The sequence below is a fragment of the Macaca mulatta genome, chromosome 11 (genome assembly GCF_049350105.2).
Source record: "Macaca mulatta isolate MMU2019108-1 chromosome 11, T2T-MMU8v2.0, whole genome shotgun sequence".
NCBI classification, from domain to species: Eukaryota; Metazoa; Chordata; class Mammalia; order Primates; family Cercopithecidae; genus Macaca; species Macaca mulatta.
Window position 1 is genome coordinate 82,577,706 of NC_133416.1, and position 24,736 is coordinate 82,602,441.

The 24,736-nt window shown below is 36.0% G+C and overlaps 1 protein-coding gene across 1 annotated transcript in view; it reads left to right on the top strand.

Moving 5' to 3' along the window:
* The window catches only part of GLIPR1L2 (GLIPR1 like 2), a 43,008-nt gene extending 18,513 nt beyond the window's left edge, over nt 1-24,495 (top strand). The window contains exons 2-6 of the mRNA XM_015152277.3: nt 2,219-2,464; nt 4,321-4,424; nt 15,881-15,966; nt 23,670-23,696; nt 23,779-24,495. Coding sequence (XP_015007763.2) covers nt 2,219-2,464; nt 4,321-4,424; nt 15,881-15,966; nt 23,670-23,696; nt 23,779-24,143 — 828 coding nt within the window. The 3' untranslated portion in view covers nt 24,144-24,495. The remainder of the gene's footprint in view (nt 1-2,218; nt 2,465-4,320; nt 4,425-15,880; nt 15,967-23,669; nt 23,697-23,778) is intronic.
* Nucleotides 24,496-24,736: the final 241 nt, after the last annotated feature.

The following is a 24,736-nucleotide window of genomic DNA, read 5'->3' on the forward strand; positions in this document are numbered from 1 at the left end:
AATGCTTATGAACTTGGAGCTGGGAATTAGATTTCATGAGTTTAAATCCAGGCTCCACAATTTACTATCTATGAGACATTTAATACACTTAAACTCCTTAACCTCTTGGTGTTTTAGTTAGTTCCTCTGGGCAAACAGAAATAATAATAATAATACATACCTCCTAGGGTTATTGGAACATTCAGTGAAATAATACATAAAATACTCTTAAAATAATGACTGCTATGTAGTAAGGATGAGGTATGTGAACTATATGTAAAATATATCAGGTTGAAGTATAGTCCATGGGACATTGTTTGCAAATGGGAAACAATCTAAAGGTCTATTAATGGTGAAATGATTATATTTATTATAGGCTATCCATGCTGTGGAATACTATGTAGACCTTGTAAAAATTAAGCAAATCTAGTTATGTTAATATGGAACTCTTTCTCTACATGAAAACTGAAAGTTGAAGGCCAATAATATTATATATGATATGATCACAATCGTGCAAAGGAAGAAAGATCACAAACTACCCATTTAAAACAGCCAAACTTAGAGTTAAATGTGTGTATGTTTGTATATACAGAGATAGAGAGATATATACACAAGCAAATTTTTTTAATAGTGGTTACCTTAGGGGAAAGGAAGTAGTGGGGAGATATTCTAAAGGTCTGATATGTTTATTTTCTATGTTGTATTTATGTATAATCTGTGGGATTCACTAAGAAAACTCTAAGGCAAGCTTGTCCAACCTGTGGCCTGCAGGCTGCATGAGGCCCAGGACAACTTTGAATGCAGCCCAACACACATTTGTAAACTTTCTTAAAACATTATGAATTCTTTTGCGATTTTTTTTACTAGATCATCAGCTATCCTTAGTGTTAACGTATTTTATGTGTGGCCTAAGACAATTCTTTCAATGTGGACCAGGGAAGCCAAAATGTTGGACACACCTGCTCTGAGGAAGTATGAGTATTGGTTTTCAGATGTTTACTTTCCGACACACTATAACATATGTACTTAGTATTTTGGTTTCACCACTATTTTGTTGATTTTTCTAGTGTGCGGTTTTCGTTCTGGTCCTTCACTAACAATTAATTTAATGAGTCTCTAAATGACAATAAAAGCACACATTTCTGGTTATTTCCAGATAGCTAGCCAGGGAACAGCATCTTATGCTATTTTCTCATATTTCTGGCAACAAACGTTATATGTGCCTTACATGTAACATTCACCAACTACTACCATGTGTTAAAAGTTTTTCATGTATGTGTGTGTGTGTGTATATATATACACACTATATATTATCTTTCTGTCTTCTTTCTCTTATTCTCTAATCTTACATATATATCTGATCTTATATGTAATCTGATATAAAAAATATATCTAATGCAATATATATAAGATGTATATCTAATCTGATATATAAAATGTATATCTAATCCGATATATATGAGATGTATATCTAATCCGATATATATAAGATGTATAACTAATCCGATATGTATATAAGATGTATATCAATCTGATATATATATAAGATGTGTATCTAATCTGATATATATAAGATGTATATCTAATCCGATATATATAAGATGTATATCTAATCCAATATATATAAGATGTACAGCTAATCCAATATATATGATGTGTATCTAAACAGATATATATAAGATGTGTATATGAGATGTATATCTAATCAGGTATATATAAAATATATTTATCTAATTATATATATAAAAATATATATAATTATAATAAAGCAATTTGAGGACAAAATTTATGCTGACTTAGCATTTTATTCTTGACAATATGATATTTTGCATATAATCATTACTTAATAAATACCTCTTAAATGAATAGTATTTTAGACTGTTGTAATTGTGTGTACAAAAAGGCATGAGTTTAAAAATATATACTCTGAGCCGACTATAGGAAAGTGTATTACATACTTCTGAACAGACTACATGTGAAAATAGTATCATTTCCATCATCTAGCATTCTAATATTTTAATTACAAATACATACATAGTACTTTGTCTCAGGAAATGGTCATTTCATTTTTTATTATCCCATAGAAGTTTTTCCCAATAGAAATTTCTCAACCAAGATGCACGAGTACAAAGTTAGAATTGTTTCCTTTAAATCTATTGATAAGAACTCAAGAAAAAATATTTTAGACTACAAAAAAAGCTTCTTATTTTGTTCTCTTTGCTTTTCGAATATTTTTCAGACTTGGGATGTAGCTTTATCACGGACTGCTAGAGCATGGGGAAAAAGATGTGTGTTTGAGCATAATATTTATTTAGAAGATGTACAAATGGTCCATCCTAAATTTTATGGTATTGGTGAAAATATGTGGGTCGGCCCTGAAAATGAATTTACTGCAAGTATTGCTATCAGAAGTTGGCATGCAGAGAAGAAAATGTACAATTTTGAAAATGGCAGTTGCTCTGGAGACTGTTCTAATTATGTTCAGGTATCTAATTTTTATTTTGTTATTAATTCAAATACTTTTTAATTGCTTTATGCCTAGTTTTATTATGTTTCAAATTTGTACATAAACTCAAATAATAAAATTATTACATTTGATAAGATCACACTTTTAATCAATCTTCCTAGTCTTCAAAATGTCTACCATCCCATCTTTTATGTGAACCATACAATTAAAACAATATTTTAAATGGAGTAAACCTACTCTCCATGTTCAAAGATGAAAAGCACTTTCCTAAAAATAATGTACACTGGAAAAGGAGGAAAGAAACCAGTAAATAAAAATAATTTATAAATTATTGACTATAAACATAAGTAGAAGATTTTTTGCACATATCAGTACACATACTACTATATAGCTGATTGACTAAAACATTTGGAATGCAAATTAATAGTATTGTTTCCCTGCCTCTGGTTCAATAATCCACCCTCACACTTCATACTCCAGGAATATTGAAACACTTATGGTACATAACCTTTGTTATTTTACACATCACATTGTTTAACAATAATTTATTTATATGTCTGATACTACACTGAGGGCAGGGACCTTGCCTTTTCATCCATATATTCTCAACAACATGACATTATTTAGGTCTGCAATAAATATTTGTTTCAGGAATCAAGAAATCATTACATGAACTCCCACATTTATTTAAAAGGTAGTTTTTCAATCAACAAACCCTTATGTCACGTTTTATGTAGAACTTAACATTTTGGAATTTGTTCATGTTGAACTCATGTCTTTCTCTTTCATCCAATCATGCTTCAAAAATTTTTTCATTATTTTTTTTTCTGATCATTTCTTCCTTCTAGAAAGTTATAGTGATTTTCCATTGACTTGCTCCTATCAAACCTAGCCTCTTTAATATGGCTTTAATACTCAGTAAACTAACCAAATCTACTCCCTGATATGGTACTCTGTGTTTTTATTCCTTAATTCTAGTCTCCTAGACATTTTCATTTCCTGCATTTGACATGCTTAACTTCACTTTAACTCTTGCAGATATTCTATTCTTTATTCTTCTAAAGTATCACCTTTTTAATGTGTCACTTTATTTCTTTAAGGATCACACTTTTAAAACCACTAAGGCCTGAGATAAAGAATAAAACAAGAATGGTTCCTCTTTCTTGCACAGAGATTAACAAAACAAGTACTTTTGGGTTCACTTGGAAGTATTAGAAATATTAAAGTTATACAGATAATTTCTGGAATGCCTTTGATTATTCCCATCTTTTTTACTCCAATTCAAGATCTGTTTCTCTTTTATAGAAACCAGCTCTTTTATTTCATTTTTTAATGAAAAGGCCAGCTTTTGTTTTGTCCTGCAATAGAATTTTCTTAACAAAGAGAAAGAGAAATGCCAATAGCATTCAATTCTTCTCTACTCTTGTATCTCTTTTAGTTTCTATAATCGGATTGTCTCTCTTTTTCTCCCTTTTTCCCACAACTTCCATCTTTTAAAAACTTATTCTCCTCTTTCCCATCTTCTCTCTTCCAATAACCTAGAACTTTCCAATTCAACCAGAGGTTGAAAATTGATTCATCAGGTGTGACTTCCTCTGTCTCTGAAGCATTATTCTGGGTTGACCGTGTTCTCAAACAGTTCTTCCTAAGAATATGGTATTGGTAGAATCTATTGAAGTATTTCTCTAAATACAGTGTTGAAAATGCTGCCCCAACTCTGTGGTAACTCTCTACATGTCTCTAAATAAAAATAGTTTATATTTCTTGAATTGCTTGGTGAAAAGTTCTATGTGAATGGAATATATTATTGTTTATAATATGAAAGTAAATGTTTAAAATTAAATTTTGTGTCTTTCTTGAAATTTTTATTTTAGCTTGTTTGGGACAACTCTTACAAAGTTGGTTGTGCTGTTACTCCATGTTCAAGAATTGGACATATTATACATGCAGCAATTTTCATATGCAACTATGCACCAGGGTAAGTTACTTAAAATTAATAAAAGAATATAAAAATAAATTCAGAAAATTTCAAGATAAGTTTTTCTAACTTTCAATATATTTTTATGTTTTTTGAACTATAAAATAATTAAATATAATACTTTACATTGAAATATTTTCAATTTTATAATGAAATAAGTCATAAATTGGACATATTGATTTTACTTATACACTGGCCAAATATTACTTCCTAGAATAACCTTAACTTTAGTATTATTTCACAATATTTCACTTAATTAGCATAAGACAAATTATTTTCCAGAATAGTTTATTCTAAAATTTATAGTAGAAGTAGAAAGAAAATTAGATGTGTTGAAATTTATTCAGTAAGAATTGTATCAGGAATATGTCAGTTTTGTAACATGAAGAGCACTTTTAATTGACCACCCCTTGGAGATTATTGACTGGGACCTGTCTTACACATATAAGGAATTGTCACATCTCGAGATTGAAGAGCACTTCAAACAACTTTTAGTCAAGCTATTCATATATGACTATACCGTATACCTGAGTACCTTCAAATGATGGAAAATAACTACATCTCAAAATAGCTTCCATTTCTTGAGAGCTCTTTTGGAAATTTCCAAGCTTTCTTACAGGTCAATATAATACTATAAGTAATATTGTTATAACTTCCAAATAAGTTAGAAAATGTTTGAATTAACATCTTAAATAAACAGTAAGAATTGACTGCCTACCAAGATTGAGAAGGAATTTCTGCCAAATAAAATGCTTTGAGACTAAACCAGAAAGAAAAATTTAAAAAGTAGTGATTACTGATTGTATTCCCCTGGCTAAGAAAAACAGTAGAACTATGCTCTGCGTCAAATTAAACTCAGAAAGCTCTTTCCTGATGAGAAGTCTTGCTAGCTTTGAACATAGACATGCAAAATAAGTTTGGAATATAGAGTTGCAAAACATTTTAGGCGTCCTTTCACTCCTACAGACTGGAAGCATTGGGATACCTATTACTTGCAGAAACTTTAAAAATTACTACTGATTGGTGTTGCAAATTCAAACAGAATTGTACACCGGGGAGGAGGGGGTTGGTAGAGGATTTTCTGGGGCACAAATCCTCATTTATTCACTCAGCAAGTATGTACAGACTCTGTTCTTTCTACTAACAAGATGTAAAAGACACCACATTTAGTTTATAGTCTTGGCAGGGAGACAAACACTTTAATAAGTGAACACATAGATAAATAACATTTTAATTAGACAATAAAATATACTGTAAAAAGCAAGATTAGCAAATAGAGAATGACTGGTCTAGAAGATAGATAGGGTAGTCACAGAAGAAGGGTATCATCTGAGCTGAAAACCAGATGTTCCAGGTAGAAGTATGTTCCAGGTAGGAGCATGTATAAAAATCTCAGAGACTGGAATGAGTTTAACATGTTTGAGAAAGGAATAACTGTGGTTAGAGGTAGGAGTTGAGGTAGAGAATTAGATGACAGCTAGACCAAATATAATAACATATGTTATGTTAAAGATTTTGGAATTTATCCTAAGTAATGACAAAGCCAGTGGAAGGTCTTAAACAGAGTGACATGATCTCACTTTTGTTTTGAAAAGAACACCTTAACAAAAAGATTACTGTGACTGTTGGTAGAGAATGAAATATAAGGAAACAAGAGTGTAAAGAGGAAGTATAATTAAGAGGCTGTTTCCTATAGTACAGGCTACAGACTGATATTTTGGATTAGGGTTTTAGCATGTGGATTTTTTATCGAGTTAGATAATGAATTACCACAAATGTAGTGATTTAAAGCAGAACCCATTTATTATCAAACAGTTCTATAGGTCATGAACCCAGGCATATTGTGACAGGATTGTCTTCCCAGGGTCTCAAAGGCCAAAATCCAGATGTTGACTAAGTATTCGCCTGGAGGATTGGAGAAGTACCTGCTTCCAAGCTCATTCAGGCTGTGAGCAGAATTTAGCTCTGGATGATGATGGGACTCTTGTCCTTGTTTGCTTGCTGGCTCTGAGCCATGTGTTGTCTCATCTTCTGGAGCTGCCCATGTTTCTTTGACACGTGGCCCCACCATCTTCAGGTCAGCAAAGATATGTCAGAGCCTTCTCATGTTTCAAATCTCTGACTCCTCTTCTGTGACCAGCTAAAGAAAACTCTCTGCTTTTAAAACACCCATAGGATGAGTCAAGGCCAACCTAGATAATGTCAATATTTTAAGGTCAGTAGTGCCTTATACTATAATTATGGAAGTAAAATTAATCATATTCACTCTCCTGAGAATTATGCATTGCATGTACATGAGGAGTGGAGGATCTTGTGATTTATCTTAGAATTCTGCCTACCATAGAATGGAAATAGTGAGGAAAGGTCAGTTTCTGGGTATATTATGGAGGTGGAGCTAATAATACAAGCCAATTGGCTTGACTTTAGGGATAGATTGAATAAAATAATCAAGCAACACTGTGCCTATGTCTTTAGTCTAAAAAATCTGGGTGGATGGTGATTTCATTAACTTAGAGAAGATCAAAGGGTATGTTTTCTATTTGGGTATATTAGATAAAAAAATAAATGCAGGAAATGTGATTGAATCATGAGAAACAGAGAGCCATATGAAAGTATGTAGTTGTTTTCTAAGTAGAGGCAATTTCTGGTAAAAAGGCTCTGAAGTGAAAGTCACAGTGAATGAGATCAGCATGTGGGAGAGTGAATATGGAGACAATTTAAGAACTAAGTCCTGGGGCACTATGCTATTTCAAACTAAGGCAAAAGAGCTAGTAAAGGAGAATGAAGAGAGGCTAATGAGGTATGAGGGAAACCAAAAACCTGCTGGTAAGGTACTTGGAAGTCAAGTGAAGAACATGAACTAAGAAGCCCAAACTGGTTAACTCTATGAGATGCTGCTGAGAGAATGAGAAATTGAGGAAGGAGAACTGACAGTTCCATTAGATGAGATGAAGGTATTTGGTGACCTTAAGAAGAATAGTGATTCAGGGGTCTCAGATGACTACAGTGATAAGATGAAGCTACTAGTTGTTGAAATCACCCTTTTTTTCTTGCTACTCTCCTATGGCATAGGCTTCTTTGTCTTGAAATTTCCGTTAACCATTTTTCCTTTGATACAAATATTGGCAAGTCTACCTTGAAGGATCTAGATTGGAACATATATCAGTCAACTCAGTCCAATTCTTATTTGATTATGTACCTAAAATAGGCAATCACATTATCTCTCTTAAGGATAGTTGGTAGAAAAATCAATCCATTACAATATTATAAAATATTGGGTAGAAATGAATGTAAAATAACCAAATTGAAAATTAGAAGGTATAGTGGGATGAACGGTGCCCCCCAACCAACGTTAAATATATTTAGGCCCTAATTTCCAGAACCTGTCATTATTACTTAAATGGCAAAAGTGTGAATATTACCTAAGATGGCAAAGATGTGGTTAAGATAAGGATCTTGAGAAAAGGAATTTATTCTGGATTATTTGGGTGAGGGCTAAAGAGGAGAGGAGGATTCAGCATTAGACACACAGAAGAGGAGGAGACAGTGTGACCACAGCGGAAGCAGCTAAAGTGATGCATCCAGAAGCCAAGGAGCTAAGGCCACCAGAAGCTGGAAAAATCAAAGAACAGATTCTCAGAGCCTTTGGAGGGAGCACAGTCCTGCCAACACCTTGATTTTGGACTTTGGGCCTCCAGAACAGTGAATAAGTTAATGTTGTTTTAGCCACCCAATTTGTGGTAATTTGTTAATATAGTTACAGAAAATTAATGCAGAATAGAAGAATAAAACAGACCTGGCCATGCATACAGAAAACAACAAGTCAAAGCAACCTTGAAAATTTTTCTCAGAAACACAAAGGTGAAGAATAGAGGTCAAAATATATAGAAAAAATGAAATATGTATGGCATATAAATCTACAAATTGATGTTTCTAAACAATAGAGAAGGGCAAAGGAAAGAGAAATGAGAAAGAAAAGAAAATGATCCCAATCTACAAAGATATCTGTATAAAGATTAGAATATAATGTATCAGAAAAAAACAGAAACAGTATTTACATATAATTATTTACTAGTCCTTATTTTTCATTTTCAAAGATAGAAACACACATTTTAAGTACAATTTTAAAAAATAAAATAAAAGAATATTAATTCGATTACTCTAAAACTTAAATATTGGAAAAGACATAAAGATGACCATAAGAATTTATGCTATTGATAGGTAATGTTATTAACTGAGCTAGGAAAAGATACAGAGTGGAGGGAAAAGAACTGTTTTTATTTTTAGGCATGTTGGATCTGCAGTTGACTACAGGACCTTTCATTTAGTTAAATATAATTTTGTTGTAAGTGTGCCAAAGACATTGCACATTACATTTTATGTAATGTAATTTACAAATATTTCCCCAAATATTAATGTTTAACTGTTGACTTAAGATGCAATTCATTTTTGTCAAATCGTATTGCTTTGTTTTACTGTAGAAACAAAAGTATCAATTTTTTTCCATGGGTTTTGAGGTTTGTGTCATACATAGATAAGCTTTCTCAAAATATTACTGCTATTTTTAATTATCTCGTATTTTCTTCTAGCAATTCTTATGTTACCCATTTTGCTTCTGTACATTCTGTAAGCTGGTATGAGAATATCTTGCTTAAAATAACTATAAAGACTGGACAAAACATATACAACAACTGTTTTTAGGCATTAGAAAACAACCAGTGTGGGTGTTTGATCTCTGCAAATAAGAAAGAACTCAGCGGGAGTCACGTATTTGTTCCAGTTTTCTCCCTGAAAGTGTTTCCCAAACTGTAGCCAGAGAAACAGAATCCAAGCAAAGAATGTGTTTTTTTTTGGGGGGGGGGTAAAGGAGATATCAGTGTCTGTCAATGCTAAGGTGTCTGGTATTTGGGACCAGGATCTCAAAGAGGAGGAGGCTACAAAGAAGAAGCCCCCCAAGTCTATGTAAAAACTTTCTGTGGGTCCTTGGCCAACTCTTTAGCTGCACTTCACAGTGCAAGATGCTCAATGGATTAGTGGGGACCAGCTATTCGGAAGCTGAAGATCTGCACAGATATTTCAGAAGCTGCACAGTGCTGAAAAGACAGAGTTGCAGTTTGAGCCCAGCCAAAATGGTGAGTTGTTGGTTAACACCCTGGGCACCCACTTGTGGATTCAGAAAGGCCATGCCCTAAGAGTAAGAACCATACCCGAAGAGTAAGCCCACCATAGGAATAAGGGAAACAGTAATGTAGACCCATCTAATCCTAAAACCAGCCCTCAACAGGATGGCGGTTATCTGCCAGTAATTTCACTGCCAGATAAAACAAAACTCGCCATTTTTTTTAAAGGAAGCTGATGTGATGGTTAATTTTATGTGTCAGCTTGGCTAGGCTGTGGTGCCTAGTTGTTTGGTCAAAGCAGCCTAGATGTTGCTGTGAAGGTTTATTTTAGATGTGATTAACGTTTAAACCAGTAGGCTTTGAATAAAGCAGATTATCCTCCATAATTTCAGTGAGCTTCACCCAATCAGTTGAAGGTCTGAGGTCCTTTCAGCTTTGAAGAGAAAAGTCTGAGGTCTCCAGAAGAGAAAGGAATTTGCCTCCAGACTCCCTCCTTCAAACTCAAGACTATAACATCAGCATTTCCCTGGATCTCCAGCCTGCCAGCCTGCCTTGCAGATTTTGGACTTACCAGCTCCCATGAGCCAATTCCTTAAAATAAGAGTCTTTCTCTCTCTCTCTTTCTCTGTCTCTGATGTGTGTGTGTGTATGTTTATACACATGCATATACATCATATTGGTTATATTTCTCTGGAGAACTTTAATACAGATTTTGGTACCAGCAGTGGGGTTTGAGACCACCAAGGACATATTCAATTAGATCTGCTGGAACCTATGGCCCAAATGGCAGATCAACTAGTGTGGCATCCTGCACCTGTTGGCGCCTTCTCTTGCTCTGGGCCTCACTCAAAAGTAGAAGCTTTCAAGTCACTCAGAAAATGCGCTGCAACAGCACACCCAAATGAGGAATATGTTGCCTCCAAATCCAAAAAGACCTGCTACGTTTTTTTTGTTTTGTTTGTTTTGTTTTTTTGCCTCTCGTTTGGTTACAGAAGGAGGTAAGTGCAACAACATATCTTTCACTTTAGAAGGGATATCTCAACATGCATCATACCACTGTACCCTAGAAACTTCACTGAAGTAGAAGACCCCTGGTTTTGTGTCAGATATTGAACCTGAATTTTGTCAAGCCCCAAGACCTAACTACCAGAAATACAGAGAATATAGTAACGAGGTAAACAGCATCACAGTGGTATAGTCACTCAAGTCCTAACACCTAAGACTTCCGGAAATAGGGTGATTTGGGGTGTAATTAGTTAAGATGAGGTCATAGTGGAGCAGGTTAGGTCCCTAATCCAATATGATTAGTAACTTTATAAGAAGATGGAAATGTGGAAACACAGAGACATGGGGCTAATGTCATGCAAAGAAGGAATGATGTGTCTACAAGACAAGGAACACCAAAGATTGCTGACCATCACCAAATGCTAAGAGAGAGGCATGGAGTGAGTCTCCTTTGGAACCCTCAGAAGGAACCAACTCTGCTGACACCGTAATTTTGGACTTTTCGCCTTAAGAACTGTAAGATAATAAATTTCTGTTGTTTTTAAGCCATCTAGTTTGTGGTACTTTGTTACAGCAGCCTGAGAAAACTAATACACAATGATAAAAACCAACAAATATCTCCCATAAAATTCAACCAAGTTCAGCTTCCCTTCCCAATTTAAAAAGAAGCTAACAAGTGAAACTTAGCAAAATTAGAGAAAAATTTTCTTTTCATTAAAATGGTGTTTTTAAAGAACAGACAACCCTCAAACTAAAAGGTATCATCATATTTAGTGGTGATATCTACAAGAATTGCCATTAAGGTTTTAAAAAGATAAGAATATTCATTCCATAAGAATCAATCAAGATACCAGTGTTAGTGAAAAAAAGCAAATCAATGCAATTAGACACAAGAAAGAAATAACGGGCCTAAATGAAAGATGAAAGCAGATACCTTATTATTCAATACTGAAGAAACCCAAGATTCCTCATTTTAAAAACTAAAAATAATATAATTCAGCAAATCAACAATTTATAAAATTAATATTCAAAGCTTAACAGCTTTCCTATCTATGAAATTATGAGTTAGAAAATACTATAAGACAATATGTATAAAAACATAAGATATATCTTAAAAATTTACAGATTCAATATGAAGAAAATGTTTACAGTTTACTAAAATATTTAATAGAAGAATTTTTAAAATGGAAAAACATACCATGTTTATAGATGAAATATTCAGTGTCTTAAAGTCACTTCAGTCTTTATCCATCCATACACTTAATTCAATTCAGATTAAAATTTTTAATCAATATTTTTATAAGTTGATATAACTGGATAACATTACAATTTATATGGAAAAAAATAAACATTGGTATATTATTAGGTAAAGAAGGTAATGAATGACAAGGGGAGTTATAGCTACCAGATTTCAAAATATGTCATGAAGCTGCAATAGTTAAAAGGCTAAAATAAGGGCATATGAATAGATAGAGTTATTGTGTTATGTAGGTGAGGGTCAATAAGTAGATCCAAATACATATGTAGTGATTATGATAAAGGTGGCATTTAAAATCACTGGTTAAAGTATTTAAGTAATAGAATTAGGAGAGAGCCTCCTGGCTGGATAAAAGTAAAACTGAGTTTTTCACTCATCTTAGAAAAATAAATTTCTAATAGATAAAAGATTTAAACATTAAAAAGTGAAGTCATGAAGGCTATATTAGTGAATTTACTTATGATTTGGAAGGTATAAGGACCTATCAGAACACTAAAGTCCAGAAACTATAAAGGAAAACATGTATGAATCTGAGTATAGAAAAAGTCATTTATTAAATGGGAAATCCTTTCCCTATTGCTTGTTTTGGTCAGGTTTTTCAAAGATCAGATGGCTGTAGATGTGTGGCGTTATTTCTGAGGCCTCTGTTCTGTTCCATTATAGTATAGTTTGAAGTCGGGTAGCATGATGCCTCCAGCTTTGTTCTTTTTGCTTAGGATTGTCTTGGCTATTCGGGCTCTTTTTGGTTCCATATGAAATTTGAAGTAGTTTTTTTCCAGTTCTGTGAAGAAAGTCAATAGTAGCTTGATGGGGATAGCATTGAATCTATAAATTGCTTTGGGCAGTATGGCCATTTTCACAATATTGATTCTTCCCATCCATCAGTATGGAGTGTTTTTCCATTTGTTCGTGTCCTCTCTTATTCATGTCCTTTGCAGGGACATTGATGAAGCTGGAAACCATCATTCTTAGCAAACTATCACAAGAACATAAACCAAACACCACATGTTCTCAAGTGGGAGTTAAACAATGAGAACACATGGATACAGGGAGGGGAACATCACACACTGGGACCTGTCGGGATGTGGGGTGCGAGGGGAGGGATAGCATTAGGAGAAATATCTAATGAAGATGATGGGTTGATGGGTACAGCAAACCACCATGGCACATGTATACCTATGTAACAAATCTTCACATTCTGCACATATACCTGAGAATTAAAGTATAATTTTAAAAATTAAATGAAAAAAAGAAGAGACAATAGAATGGAAGCCAGTGTTGTGGTGATGTATAAGAAGTAGTGAAAAATGAAACAACTTGCTGTAAGTAGTCTAGTTGTTCTGGCTGTATGAGATGGAAAAATAGACATCTGTTTCATGTGCTTTAGCTCTTGTTCTGTTAACAATGTACAGACTATGTGAGTCTGGATGGAGAACTTTGAAGAACCTGCCTACAAATTGTAATTGCTACATTGTCAAGCTGTGGGCTGTATTACCCCCTTGATGAACAAGATAGTGGCAGATATGAGTCTAGTGTAGGCAAAGAAAGTTTCTACCACTGCCAGAATTGTGCTGTCATTTTGAAAGACTGTGTATCTATTACAATTTTTGAATAATTGTCTTCTAATGAACTTGGGGTTGGAAATGGGTACACTTGTCTGTTAAGACACCCAGGCAGCATGTCCTTATCTAGGATCTGAACACATGCTCTATAGGTAGCATTGTACTGAGGCTATGGCCAGATAGAGGCTAAGAAAAGTTCTAGAAGACTATGTTCAAGAGTCTTGACTTGGTCTTGGTGAACCACTGGTCTGCTTCTTAGAAAATGTAAATTTTCTAAGGCATTGCCAGGGCAGCTGTGAAATATCAGTGGACTTTGCTGCTTATAGATACTTACCTATTATTTCCTCCTAATCTGGCCCAATAATTCCAATTGAAGTTGGGAGGTGTGCCGTGGATCCAGACTTAAGTTGATTTAGGTTCACTTTCTTAGAAACTCAGAACTAGAGGAAGATTAACATAGGGGAGAGTATTAGCCTGACATTTCTGGCTGTCTAATAGAAATAATGATTATAAAACTCAACTCTTTGAAAGAGGGGACTCATTGTAGTCTACCACAGTGTGGATTTATTTATTTTCAGTTTTACGTATGTATGTATGCATTATTATATTTGTTTATTTGCCTTTCCACAGTTTTGCCAGGCTACAGATATCAGACATTATGATCTTGGGGTGACTGGCCTATGCTCTAGTTCTCAAAGGCAGTTTTTATAGTGAGTAGCTTTTTACTTAGGCATAAGGACAGAGGTCTCCCGTCCTTGGGACCTTAGGAGACAATACATCTGCTTTTGTGTTGGAGGCATCTGTTTTGGTGAAAAAGTGTTAGGACAGGAAAAATAGACCAGGGTGTAGCTAAAGGTGACTAGAGCAACTCTTGAGTTTCTGCTGTGGCTGAGTTCTAAACAAAATGCCTTTCTTTCTTGAAATAGTTGGATAATAGAACAGTAAAACTGAAGAAGTGATATATGATCTACAAATAACCACAAACCTCTGGATGTTCCTGATGGACTTGAATGCTTACAATTCAAGGGTATCAGATGTCTTATTGGGTGTCACTCAAACGCTCTGATTAAATAAGATATATCTGAGAAATGTGATACTCAGGTTTTTGAACATATGTTTCTTAGGCTTGGCCATTCTTCCTGAAGGCCTAATAAGGCCTAACCAAGGACTTAAATAACGAATGTTTGTTTTTATAGCTACAAATTATGTACCAGGTAAATAGGCAATCCTGATTAAATTACCAGAATTAATGACATTGCCCCCACTCAAAAGTATCTTTTCCCTGCTTGTTTTCTCTACCTTTCTTATCCTAGATCATTTATTTAAATTTCCCGACTTAAAAGTACTTTAGGGCCTTTTTTCTCATTTAGCTCTAGGCAATTGATGTAATTATTTCTTACTTCTCTCTTCAGCTCTGTACAGTGGGTTAAATCAACTTTGTAAATTCCCGTTTATATTTATTTGCTTCTTTATAAATTTATGTGTTTTTATATACACCCCCAAAATAATTCATGCAGATGAGTCTTTGGGACATAAGCATTTCAGAATTTTGTAAACTCTATAGATACTTAATATATCATTTTTATAAAACTTTTTATGTATTTGAGCCAACCGGGAAGCAATTAATTATAAAACATTCTATAGACATTTATTTATTTATTTATTTATTCATTTATTTATTTATTTATTTTAGAGACAAAACCTTGCTCTGTTGCCCAGGCTAGAGTGCAGTGGAACAGTCATAGCTCACTGCAACCGCAAACTCCTGGACTCAACTTATCTTCCTTCCTCAGTATCCTGGGTAGCTGGGACTATAGGCACGCACCATGCCTGGCTAATTTAAAAAAATATGTTTTTGAAGAGACGAGGTCTTGCTCTGTTACCCAGGCTGGTCTCGAACTCATGGTCTCAAGAGATTATCCTACATTGGCCTCCCAAAGCACCAGTATTACAGGTGAGGGAGCTACCCCACCCAGCCTATCTCAGCTCACTGCAAGCTCCGCCTCCCGGGTTTACGCCATTCTCCTGCCTCAGCCTCCCGAGTAGCTGGGACTACAGGCGCCCGCCACCTCGCCCGGCTAGTTTTTTGTATTTTTAGTAGAGATGGGGTTTCACCATGTTAGCCAGGATGGTCTCGATCTCCTGACCTCGTGATCCGCCCACCTCGGCCTCCCAAAGTGCTGGGATTACAGGCTTGAGCCACCGCGCCCGGCCCATTCATTTTTAAAGGATACATTTTGCTATAAACTAAAATGAAAGAAGCTTTAAACCCCATTCTTATATTTAATTATAATACTTTGTTTCTAGGGCATGGGAATTCATTTCAGAAAAGACTGTTTCCTGGGGGAGAACAAAAGGGAAGCATTGAATCTCTAATTAAAGTATTTCCTTAAATCCAGTTTCTTAACTCACGTTTTTAACCTGATTAAATATTAGTAACTATATTATTTAAATTACATGTAAAAATTGAAGCTTATTCTAACTAAATGTTTTCTGCTTTTTTGTTTATAGAGGAACGCTGACAAGAAGACCTTATGAACCAGGAATATTTTGTACTCGATGTGGCAGACATGACAAATGCACAGATTTTCTATGCAGTAAGATAAAGAAAATAACTTAAACATGAAAAAAATGCATAATGGATTGGACAACAAGAAAAATAAGTGATTGAACACTAGTTTTTTATTGTCATGTTAATATTATTCCTTTGATCAGAATGCTACTATTATATTATCAAAGGATGGTTGACACAGTATCATCTTTAGATTTTTCTAAACTGTAGAGCCTTTTCTGTTCTATCTTAACCCTATTCCTTCCCCTGAGGACATACCAGAGTGTCCGAAAGAAGGAATGAGAACTAACAGTTTTACCCTGATAAAGCTTCACAGTTTATTCCCAAACAGCAGACTGTTTGATAATAACTGCTTTAAAGGATAGTATATTCCAAAATATTTATGAAGTAGCATATATTTAATACCCTTTTCTTTTAGTTTTTCCTCCAAAAAGCTGAAATGTCCAAATATTTAGAAAGTAAAAAGTAGAAAATATGTTTGATTACATTTTTCTTTTAGTTTTTCCACATGAAAGAATATACTCCAAAAGTATAACTATAGCTAAAATATACAATGCTTAGGAATATGGGAGGAGATAAATTAGGATAATAAGTAAATAGCATATTATGTTGTTTTATAATTATTATACTTTAAGTTCTGGGGTACATGTGCAGAACATGCAGGTTTGTTACATAGGTATATATGTGCCATGGTGGTTTGCTGCACCCATCAACCCATCATCTACATCAGGTATTTCTCCTAATGCTATCCCTCCCCTAGCCCCCGACCCCCCAACAGACCCTGATGTGTGATGTTCTTTTCCCTGTGTCCATGTGTTCTCATTGTTCAACTCCCACTTATGAGTGAGAACATGTGGTGTTTGGTTCTATGTTCTTGTGATAGTTTGCTGCGAATGATGGTTTCCAGCTTCTTCCATGTCCCTGAAAAGGAAATGAACTAATCCTTTTTTATGACTGCATAGTATTCCATGGTATATATGCCACATTTTCTTTATCCAGTCTATCATTGACAGGCATTTGGGTTGGTTCCAAGTCTTTGCTATTGTGTATAGTGTTACAATAAACATACGTGCGCAGGTATCTTTATAGTAGAATGATTTATAATTATTTGGGTATGTACCCAGATTACTGGGTCAAATGGTATTTTTGGTTCAAGATCCTTGAGGAATCGCCACACTGTCTTCCACAGTGGTTGAACTAGTTTACACTCCCACCAACAGTGTAAAAGTGTTCCTATTTCTCCACATCCTCTCCAACATCTGTGGTTTCCTGACTTTTTAACGACTGCCATTCTAACTGGCGTGAGGTGGTATCTCATTGTGGTTTTGATTTGCATTTATCTAATGACCAGTGATGATGAGCTTTTTTTCATATGTTTGTTGGATGCATAAATGTCTTCTTTTGAGAAGTGTCTGTTCATATCCTTCTCCCACTTTTTAATGGGGTTGTTAGCTTTTTTCTTGTAAATTTGTTTAAGTTCTTTGTAGATTCTGGAAAAGAGACAGGGTCTTTCTTTCTGTCACACAGGCTAGAATGCAGTGGTTTGATCATAGCTCACTGTAACGTTGAATTCATGGGCTCAGGTGATCTTCCTGCCTCAGCCTCCCAAGTAGCTAAGACTGCAGGCATGTGCCACCATGCCCAGCTAATTTTTTTTATTTTTTGCAGAGACAGGATCTTGTTGTGTTGCCCGGGCTGGTCTCAAACTCCTGGCCTCAAGTGGTCCTCCTACCTCACCCTCCCAAATATATGATATTTTTGTGCTGAAGAAAAAACAGAAACAAAAACTAGTGGACAGTTTTACTATAACACCATTTCAGGGATGATTCCACCTAACATCTCTGCTGTTGCTTCAGTTGAATCAAGATGCAAACTCTTGTTCTTCCTCTTTTCGTTGTCTTTCTTTTTCTGAAAAATTCAATACTAAAATCATTGAGCAGGTCAGGGGAATGTAGTCATCTACACAGAGGGGCATCCAGAGGTGATGTGTTAGAACCTAAACAGCATAACAAAGGATCCACACGAGATGCAGTGGGCATGGAAAGGAAACCTAAGCAAGGTGAGGATGCTGTCCACATAGAGATGTGGCCACGTGTGGGAAGTCAGATCCCTCATGGAATGAAGTAACCGTCCATATATGAGGTCTGGTTTGGGGTATCAGAGCCAGAGCAGAATAAAATGATGTCCATGCAGGGATGACTCAGTATGTGGCATCTGTGCCCAGGCAAGGTGAGGAGAGCATCAACATGGGATGGAAGGGAGAGTCTGAGCCAGTGAGGAAGACATCCCTGGAGGGATGGTCTGGCAGTGGTTGTTGGAGGCCTAGAAGAATAAGGAGAAGAGTCCATATTGGAGTGGGCTGAGAAGAGATTTTGAACCTAAGCCAGTAAAGGGGGCATCCATACTTAAGGGCAATTACACATGAGGTTTCTGAGTGCAAATTAGGTGAGGAAAGTTTTAATGTGGAGAAGATGACTTGACATGGGTGAAGTCAGGGCCCAAGTTGGGTAAGGAAGGAATCCACACACAGAAGCCCAGAGCTGGGTTTCAAAGTCTGAGCAGGGTGGGAGGGTGTCCCAGCGTAGGGCCAGCCCCTAAGTTGGCCGATTAATACAAGACAATTTCTCAGCAAAAACATACTCCAAATATTACATTGGTCAGACTTATAGTAAAACAATATTGCTTTCTGAGATTCAAATGTAACCTGACATCATTTGTTTTTATTTGCTAAATCTGAGTGTCTAAGTCTAAGCAGAGTGAGGGGGGCACATATGTGTGCTAGGAGCTAGAGACAGTGATGGGAGATTGGAAGCATAGTGGGGGAATGATAAAAAAAATTAAGTATAATGGGGGCTAGTTTCTTGCTGTCAGAAATGGAATACAAATATGTAAAGGAAAAAAGCAAGCATGAATCTTATGGTGGTGAATTGGAATTATAAGTGTTGGAAATTAAGAATTTTAATAAACATATATAAATGTGTATATATACACAGATAAAACTATAACTGTGGACTCAGTTTCAACATGTGAATAATTGTAGGGCCTCAAGAACAGAACCAAAACAATAGAACAGAAAATACAACTAGAGAGAGATATATAGATACTTAAGTAATAAAACAAATTTCACAGAAATAAAAATACCTGAATCTAAACATTGAAAGTGCACACTATGTGCTGGGAAAAAGTGACACAAAATAGTCAACACAGTAGACATAGCCTAGTAAGTTACTGGACATTAGTGGAAAAGAAAGAATCTTAAAGTATCCAAGCAAAAATGTAAGATCAGTTATTAAGAAGTTTAACGGTCTGGATTGAAGCAGAAAAATAGTCACTCTAGGTATTTTAGCAATAAAGTGTTTAACATAGGAAATTCAGTTTACCTGAATACTGTAAACATTAAGGGAGTGAAGGTCAGGGAAGTGGCCACAGTAAGGCAGAGAAGTGGCAACAAAGCTGAGAGTTCTATATTGTATTATACTAAGAAGCCACTGTGAAACTCACATTGATCCATCTTACCTGGCCTACCATCATCCCTGGTGGTTGCTTTTCTTATATCTTTCCTATTTCATTTGCATTCCTGTCATTGGCAAACTCTTACCTGAAGCTATGCAGAGAAAATAATTCACAGAACTGTACTTCCTGGTTTCAGCTCTACAATACAAAATTGACTTCACACTGATGTGGTAGTAATGCTGCTTTGGCAACTGATATTCCCACATAAAGGGGGAAAATTCAGTCTGGCTTCAAACTTCTCTACCATAACAGTAAATGCTAAGAGATGGTTGCATGATGCCTATATGCCCTTAATATAAGAAGTGTCAACCAAGAATTTATATACAGCAAAACCTATTATTCAAGTGTAATCAAATAGACAGATGTTTTGGGAGCATGCAGTTACATTTGGTGTATAGTTCTCATGAGCACTTCTTCAGTAAACTAGAGGATTACATTCACCAAAAAGAAGAGAGGAATGAAAAAACTTGAGTGAAAGAACTCTCTGTGAGCCCTGAATCTTAATAGATAGACTAAGACTAAAACAATCTGAGAGTTATAGTTACAAAAAAAATACAAGAAATATTGGAAACATGCAAATGATACAATTAATAAAACTTGGGAGGAGAAGAGAGAGAGAAAAAATATGCTTATTTCCTCATCATTTATAGCTAAGGGCCGAAGATACTAGACTATTTAAAGCTGATGAACAATAGAGGTGCAAGTAAATTTAAATGTATTTAACTATTTAATGAAACATATAATCAATAAAAATTGATGAGAAGTGAATAAAGATGCAAAGAAGAAGCATACTATTACATAATTGCTCATACTAAGGCATCAATAGATACACAAATACCAAATGAGAAAATACAAACTACGTGATGAAGACTTTTTGAAAGAAAATCTAAATAGAAATCATTACATAAAATATGAAGTAAGACCAAGCGCAAAAGGCTAAAATAACCTCAGAGATCCAAAGGAAGGTCAGTTCATCTCTAAGGTGCCTGAATAATGAGTTCTAAATTTTCCTGTTGCAAGACAAAGTTCTTTGTTGCTATTGGGTTCTCTATGTATGAGAACTCATTTATCCTTCCACTGTGCTTCCTAGTGGAATTCAGGATTGGTTATCTGACCATCATGATATTGTTTAGCTCTGTGTCCCCACCCAAATACCATCTTGAATTATAATCCCCACATGTTGAGGGAGGGACCTGATGGGAGGTAATTGGATCAGGGGAGCAGTTTCTCTCATGATGTTCTCATGATATTGAGTGAGTTCTCATGAGATCTGATGGTTTAAAGTGTTTGGCAGTTGCCCCCTGCCTCTCCTGCCACCATGTAAGATGTGCCTTGCTTCCCCTTCACCCTCTGTCATGATTGTAAGTTTCCTGAGGCCTCTCCAGCCATGCAGAACTGTGAGTCAATTAAACCTCCTTTCTTTATAAATTACCCAGTCTCAGGTAGTTCTTTTTAGCAGTGTGAAAATCAACTAATACATGAAATTGGTACCAGTTATAGTGAGGCATTGCTGAAAAGATACCTGAAAATGTAGAAGCAACTTTGGAACTGGGTAACAGGCAGAGGTTGGAACCATTTGGAGGGCCCAGAAGAAGACAGGAAGATGTGGGAAAGTTTGGAACTTCCTAGAGTCTTGTTGAATAGTTTTGACCAAAATGCTGATAGTGATATGGACAATGAAGTCCAGGCTGAGGTGGTCTCAGATGGAGATGGGAAACTTGTTGGGAACTGGAATGAAGATCATTCTTGCTATGCTTTAGCAAAGAGGCTGGTGGCATTTTTACCCATGTCCTAGCAATCTGTGGAACTTTGAACTTGAGAGAGATGATATAGGGTATCTGGCAGGAGAAATTTCTAAGCAGAAAAGCACTCAAAATGTGACCTGGCTGTTTCTAAAAGCATATAGTCTTATGCATTGATAAAGAGATGATCTGAAATTAAAACTTATGTTTAAAAGGGAAGCAGAGCATAAAAGTTTGGAAAATTGGCAGCCTGGCCATGTGGTAGAAAATATATACATATATATATATATATATTTTTTTTTTTTCCTGGGGAGAAATTCAAGCTGGCTGCAAAAATTTGCACAAGTAACGAGGAGCCAAATGTTAATTGCCAAGACAATGGGAAAACTGTCTCCAGGATATTTCAGAAATCTTCATGGCAGCCTCTCCCATCACAGGCCCAGAGGCCTAGGAGGGAAAAATTGTTTCATGGGTCAGGCCCAGGTCCCTGCTGCTCTGTGTAGCCTTGGGACATGGTGCCCTGCCTCCCAGCCATTCCAGCTTAAGCCATGGCTCAAAGGGACCACGGTACAGCTCAGGCCATTGCTTTAAAGGATGCAAGCCCCAAGCCTTGGTAGCACCTTGGCAGCATCCATGTGTTGTTAGGCTTGCAGGTGCATAGATGACAGAGTTGAGCTTTGGGAGCCTTTGCATAGATTTCAGAGGATGTATGGAAACACCTGGATGTCCAGGCAGAAATCTGGTGCAGGGGTGGAGCCCTCATGGAGAACCTCTACTAGGGCAATGCAGAGGGGGAAATGTGGAGTTGGGGCCCCCACATAGAGTCCCTACTGGGGCACTGCATAATAGAGCTGTGAGAGGAAGGCCACCATCCTCCAGATCCCAGAATGACAACTTGCACCATGTGCCTGGAAAAGCCACAGGTAGTCCATGCCAGCCTGTGAAAGCAGCCACAGGGCCTGAACCCTTCAGAGCCACAGGGGCAGAGCTTCCCAAGTCCTTGGGAGTCTGCCCCTTGCATCAGCATGCCCTGGATGTGAGACATGGAGCCAAAGGAGACTATTTTGGAGCTTTAAGATTTAATGACTGTCCTGTTGGATTTTGAACTTGTATGGGGCCTGAAGCCCCTTTGTTTTGGCCAATTTCTCCCACTTGGAATGGGAGCATTTGCCCAATGCCTGTACCTTCATTGTATCTTAGAAGTAACCAACTTGCTTTTGATTTTACAAGCTTATAGATGGAAGGGACTTGTCTTGTCTCAGGTGAGACTTTGAACTTGGACTTTTGGGTGAAGGCTGGAATGAGCTTAGACTTTGGGGGACCCTTGGGAAGGCATGATTGTGTTTTGAAATGTGAGAAGGACATGAGATTTGGAAGGGGCTGGGGCAGAATGATATGGTTTGGCTCTGTGTTCCTACTCAAATATCATCTCAAATGGTTATCTCTAAGTGCTGAGGGAGGGACCTGGTGGGAGGTGATTGGATCATGAGGACAGTTTCCCCCATGCTGTTCTCATGATAGTGAGTGAATTCTCATAAGATCTGGTGGTTTAAAAGTGTTTGGCAGTTCTCCCCTCACTCTCCCTCCTGCCACCATGTAAGACGTGCCTTGTTTCCCCTTCACCTTCCACCATGATTTTAAATTTCCCAAAGCCTGCCCGTCCATGCAGAACTATGAGTCAATTAAACCTTTTCTCTCTATCTCTTTTTTTTTTTTTAGACAGAGTCTTGCTCTGTCGCCAGGCTGGAGTATAGTGGCGCAATCTTGGTTCACTGCAAACTCCGCCTCCCAGGTTTAAGTGATTATCCTGCCTCAGCCTCCCAAGTATCTGAGACTACAGGAAAAACCTCTTTCCTTTGTAAATTACCCAGTCTCAGGTAGTTCTTTATAGCAGTGTGAAAATGGACTGATACATCTCTCAACCCAAATGAGCAGAAGAAAGGGAATTTATTTCCTAAAAACTACTATTATCTCATTGGACTAGTTAACTAAAAATATTGAATGCCAGGCTATAGAGCTAACTTTGCCATCTGGGAAATTAAGAGCAACTGAAAGCTTCTGAAAATAAGAATTAAATGAGGAAAGTGAATAGATTTCTAAGATTAATTAGGAGTGATCTGTGGGGAGAAAGAGAGATGAAAATAAGAGATATTATAGAATCCTAGAATGTTGGAGCTGGAACAATATTTTAAGGGCAGAAGTGGAAAACTTACGTAAGGTCAATGACGTAAAGACAGAATTAGCACTAGAATGCATATCTCCTTACTCATGTATTTCCATACTTTCTGTAACAAACCAGGCTGATTTCATTAAAGAGAATATATTGTACTTAAAATTGGCTAGTGGTTGGAGGGAGGACATCAAAGATAATGCCTGAGAGCTAGGAGAAAGTGACACTATTATTGGGAGATTTTCTTATTTTTTAGAAAAGAAATTTTATCTAATTTTTTATGGACTTTCTTTTTCTTTCTAGGTAATGCAGATCGTGACCAAGCCATATGTATGTATTGTTGTCCTTTATTTCTTGAACAATTTAACTACTTTATGTGAAATCCAGCTTTCAATTGCTTCTTTGTTTACAGATTACCGATTTTGGTATCCAAAATGGGAAATGCCCCGGCCAATTCTATGTGATCCACTGTGCACATTCATTTTATTATTGAGAATAATATGTTTTATGCTGTGTGTCATAACTGTTTTGATAGTACAGTCTCAGTTTCCAAATATCTTGTTGGAACAACAAATGATATTTACCCCTGAGGAATCTGAAGCAGAGAATGAAGAGGAGGAAAAACAGAAAGAGAAGAAAGAAAAAGAGGAAATAGAAATGGAAATAATGGAAATGGAGGAGGAAAAAGAAGAGAGAGAGGAGGAAGAGGAGGAGGAGGAGGAGGAGGAAGACGAGGAGAAGAAGGAAGAAGAGGAAACACAAAAAGAAAAGATGTAGGAAGAGGAAAAATAAGAGTAGAAAGAGGAGGAAAAAGATGTATCACCAATATAAGCCAAAAGTGTAATACAAAAAAGACAGACAAAAAAAAAAAGTAAAACACTGAGTTTTAACAAGGAAGAAGATATGCAAACCACCATTGGGATGTTTTTTTTTCCCTTCTGTCCTATACTTATTCAGTAAATTTAAATTTGTAAAACAAAGAAACAAAAAACATGTAAGGTGGGCTCTTTGACACTAAGAACAGATAAAGACATGACAAGAAAAACTCTGAAAAACATTTGACCAGTCTAATTAATTTTAAGATTTCACCATGTTATTCTAATAAAGGAGGGAATTTTCATTTTCTAAACGTGTTTCCGTCTCTGTGCTTTAAATAGTAAGGTGCTTAAGATCATTCCAAGTTCAGAACAACCATTGAATAAAATTTGTATTTTTTTGTTTTTACTGTTACTATCATAGTTGTTATTGGTGGTAGTGGTATTTCCCAGGTGATATTAAGGTATTTGATATTATTATTTGTCTTTGTGGTTTTGGGAATAGTTTAAGTGGTACCTGTACATCCTGCTAGGATGCAAACTTATTATTTATAA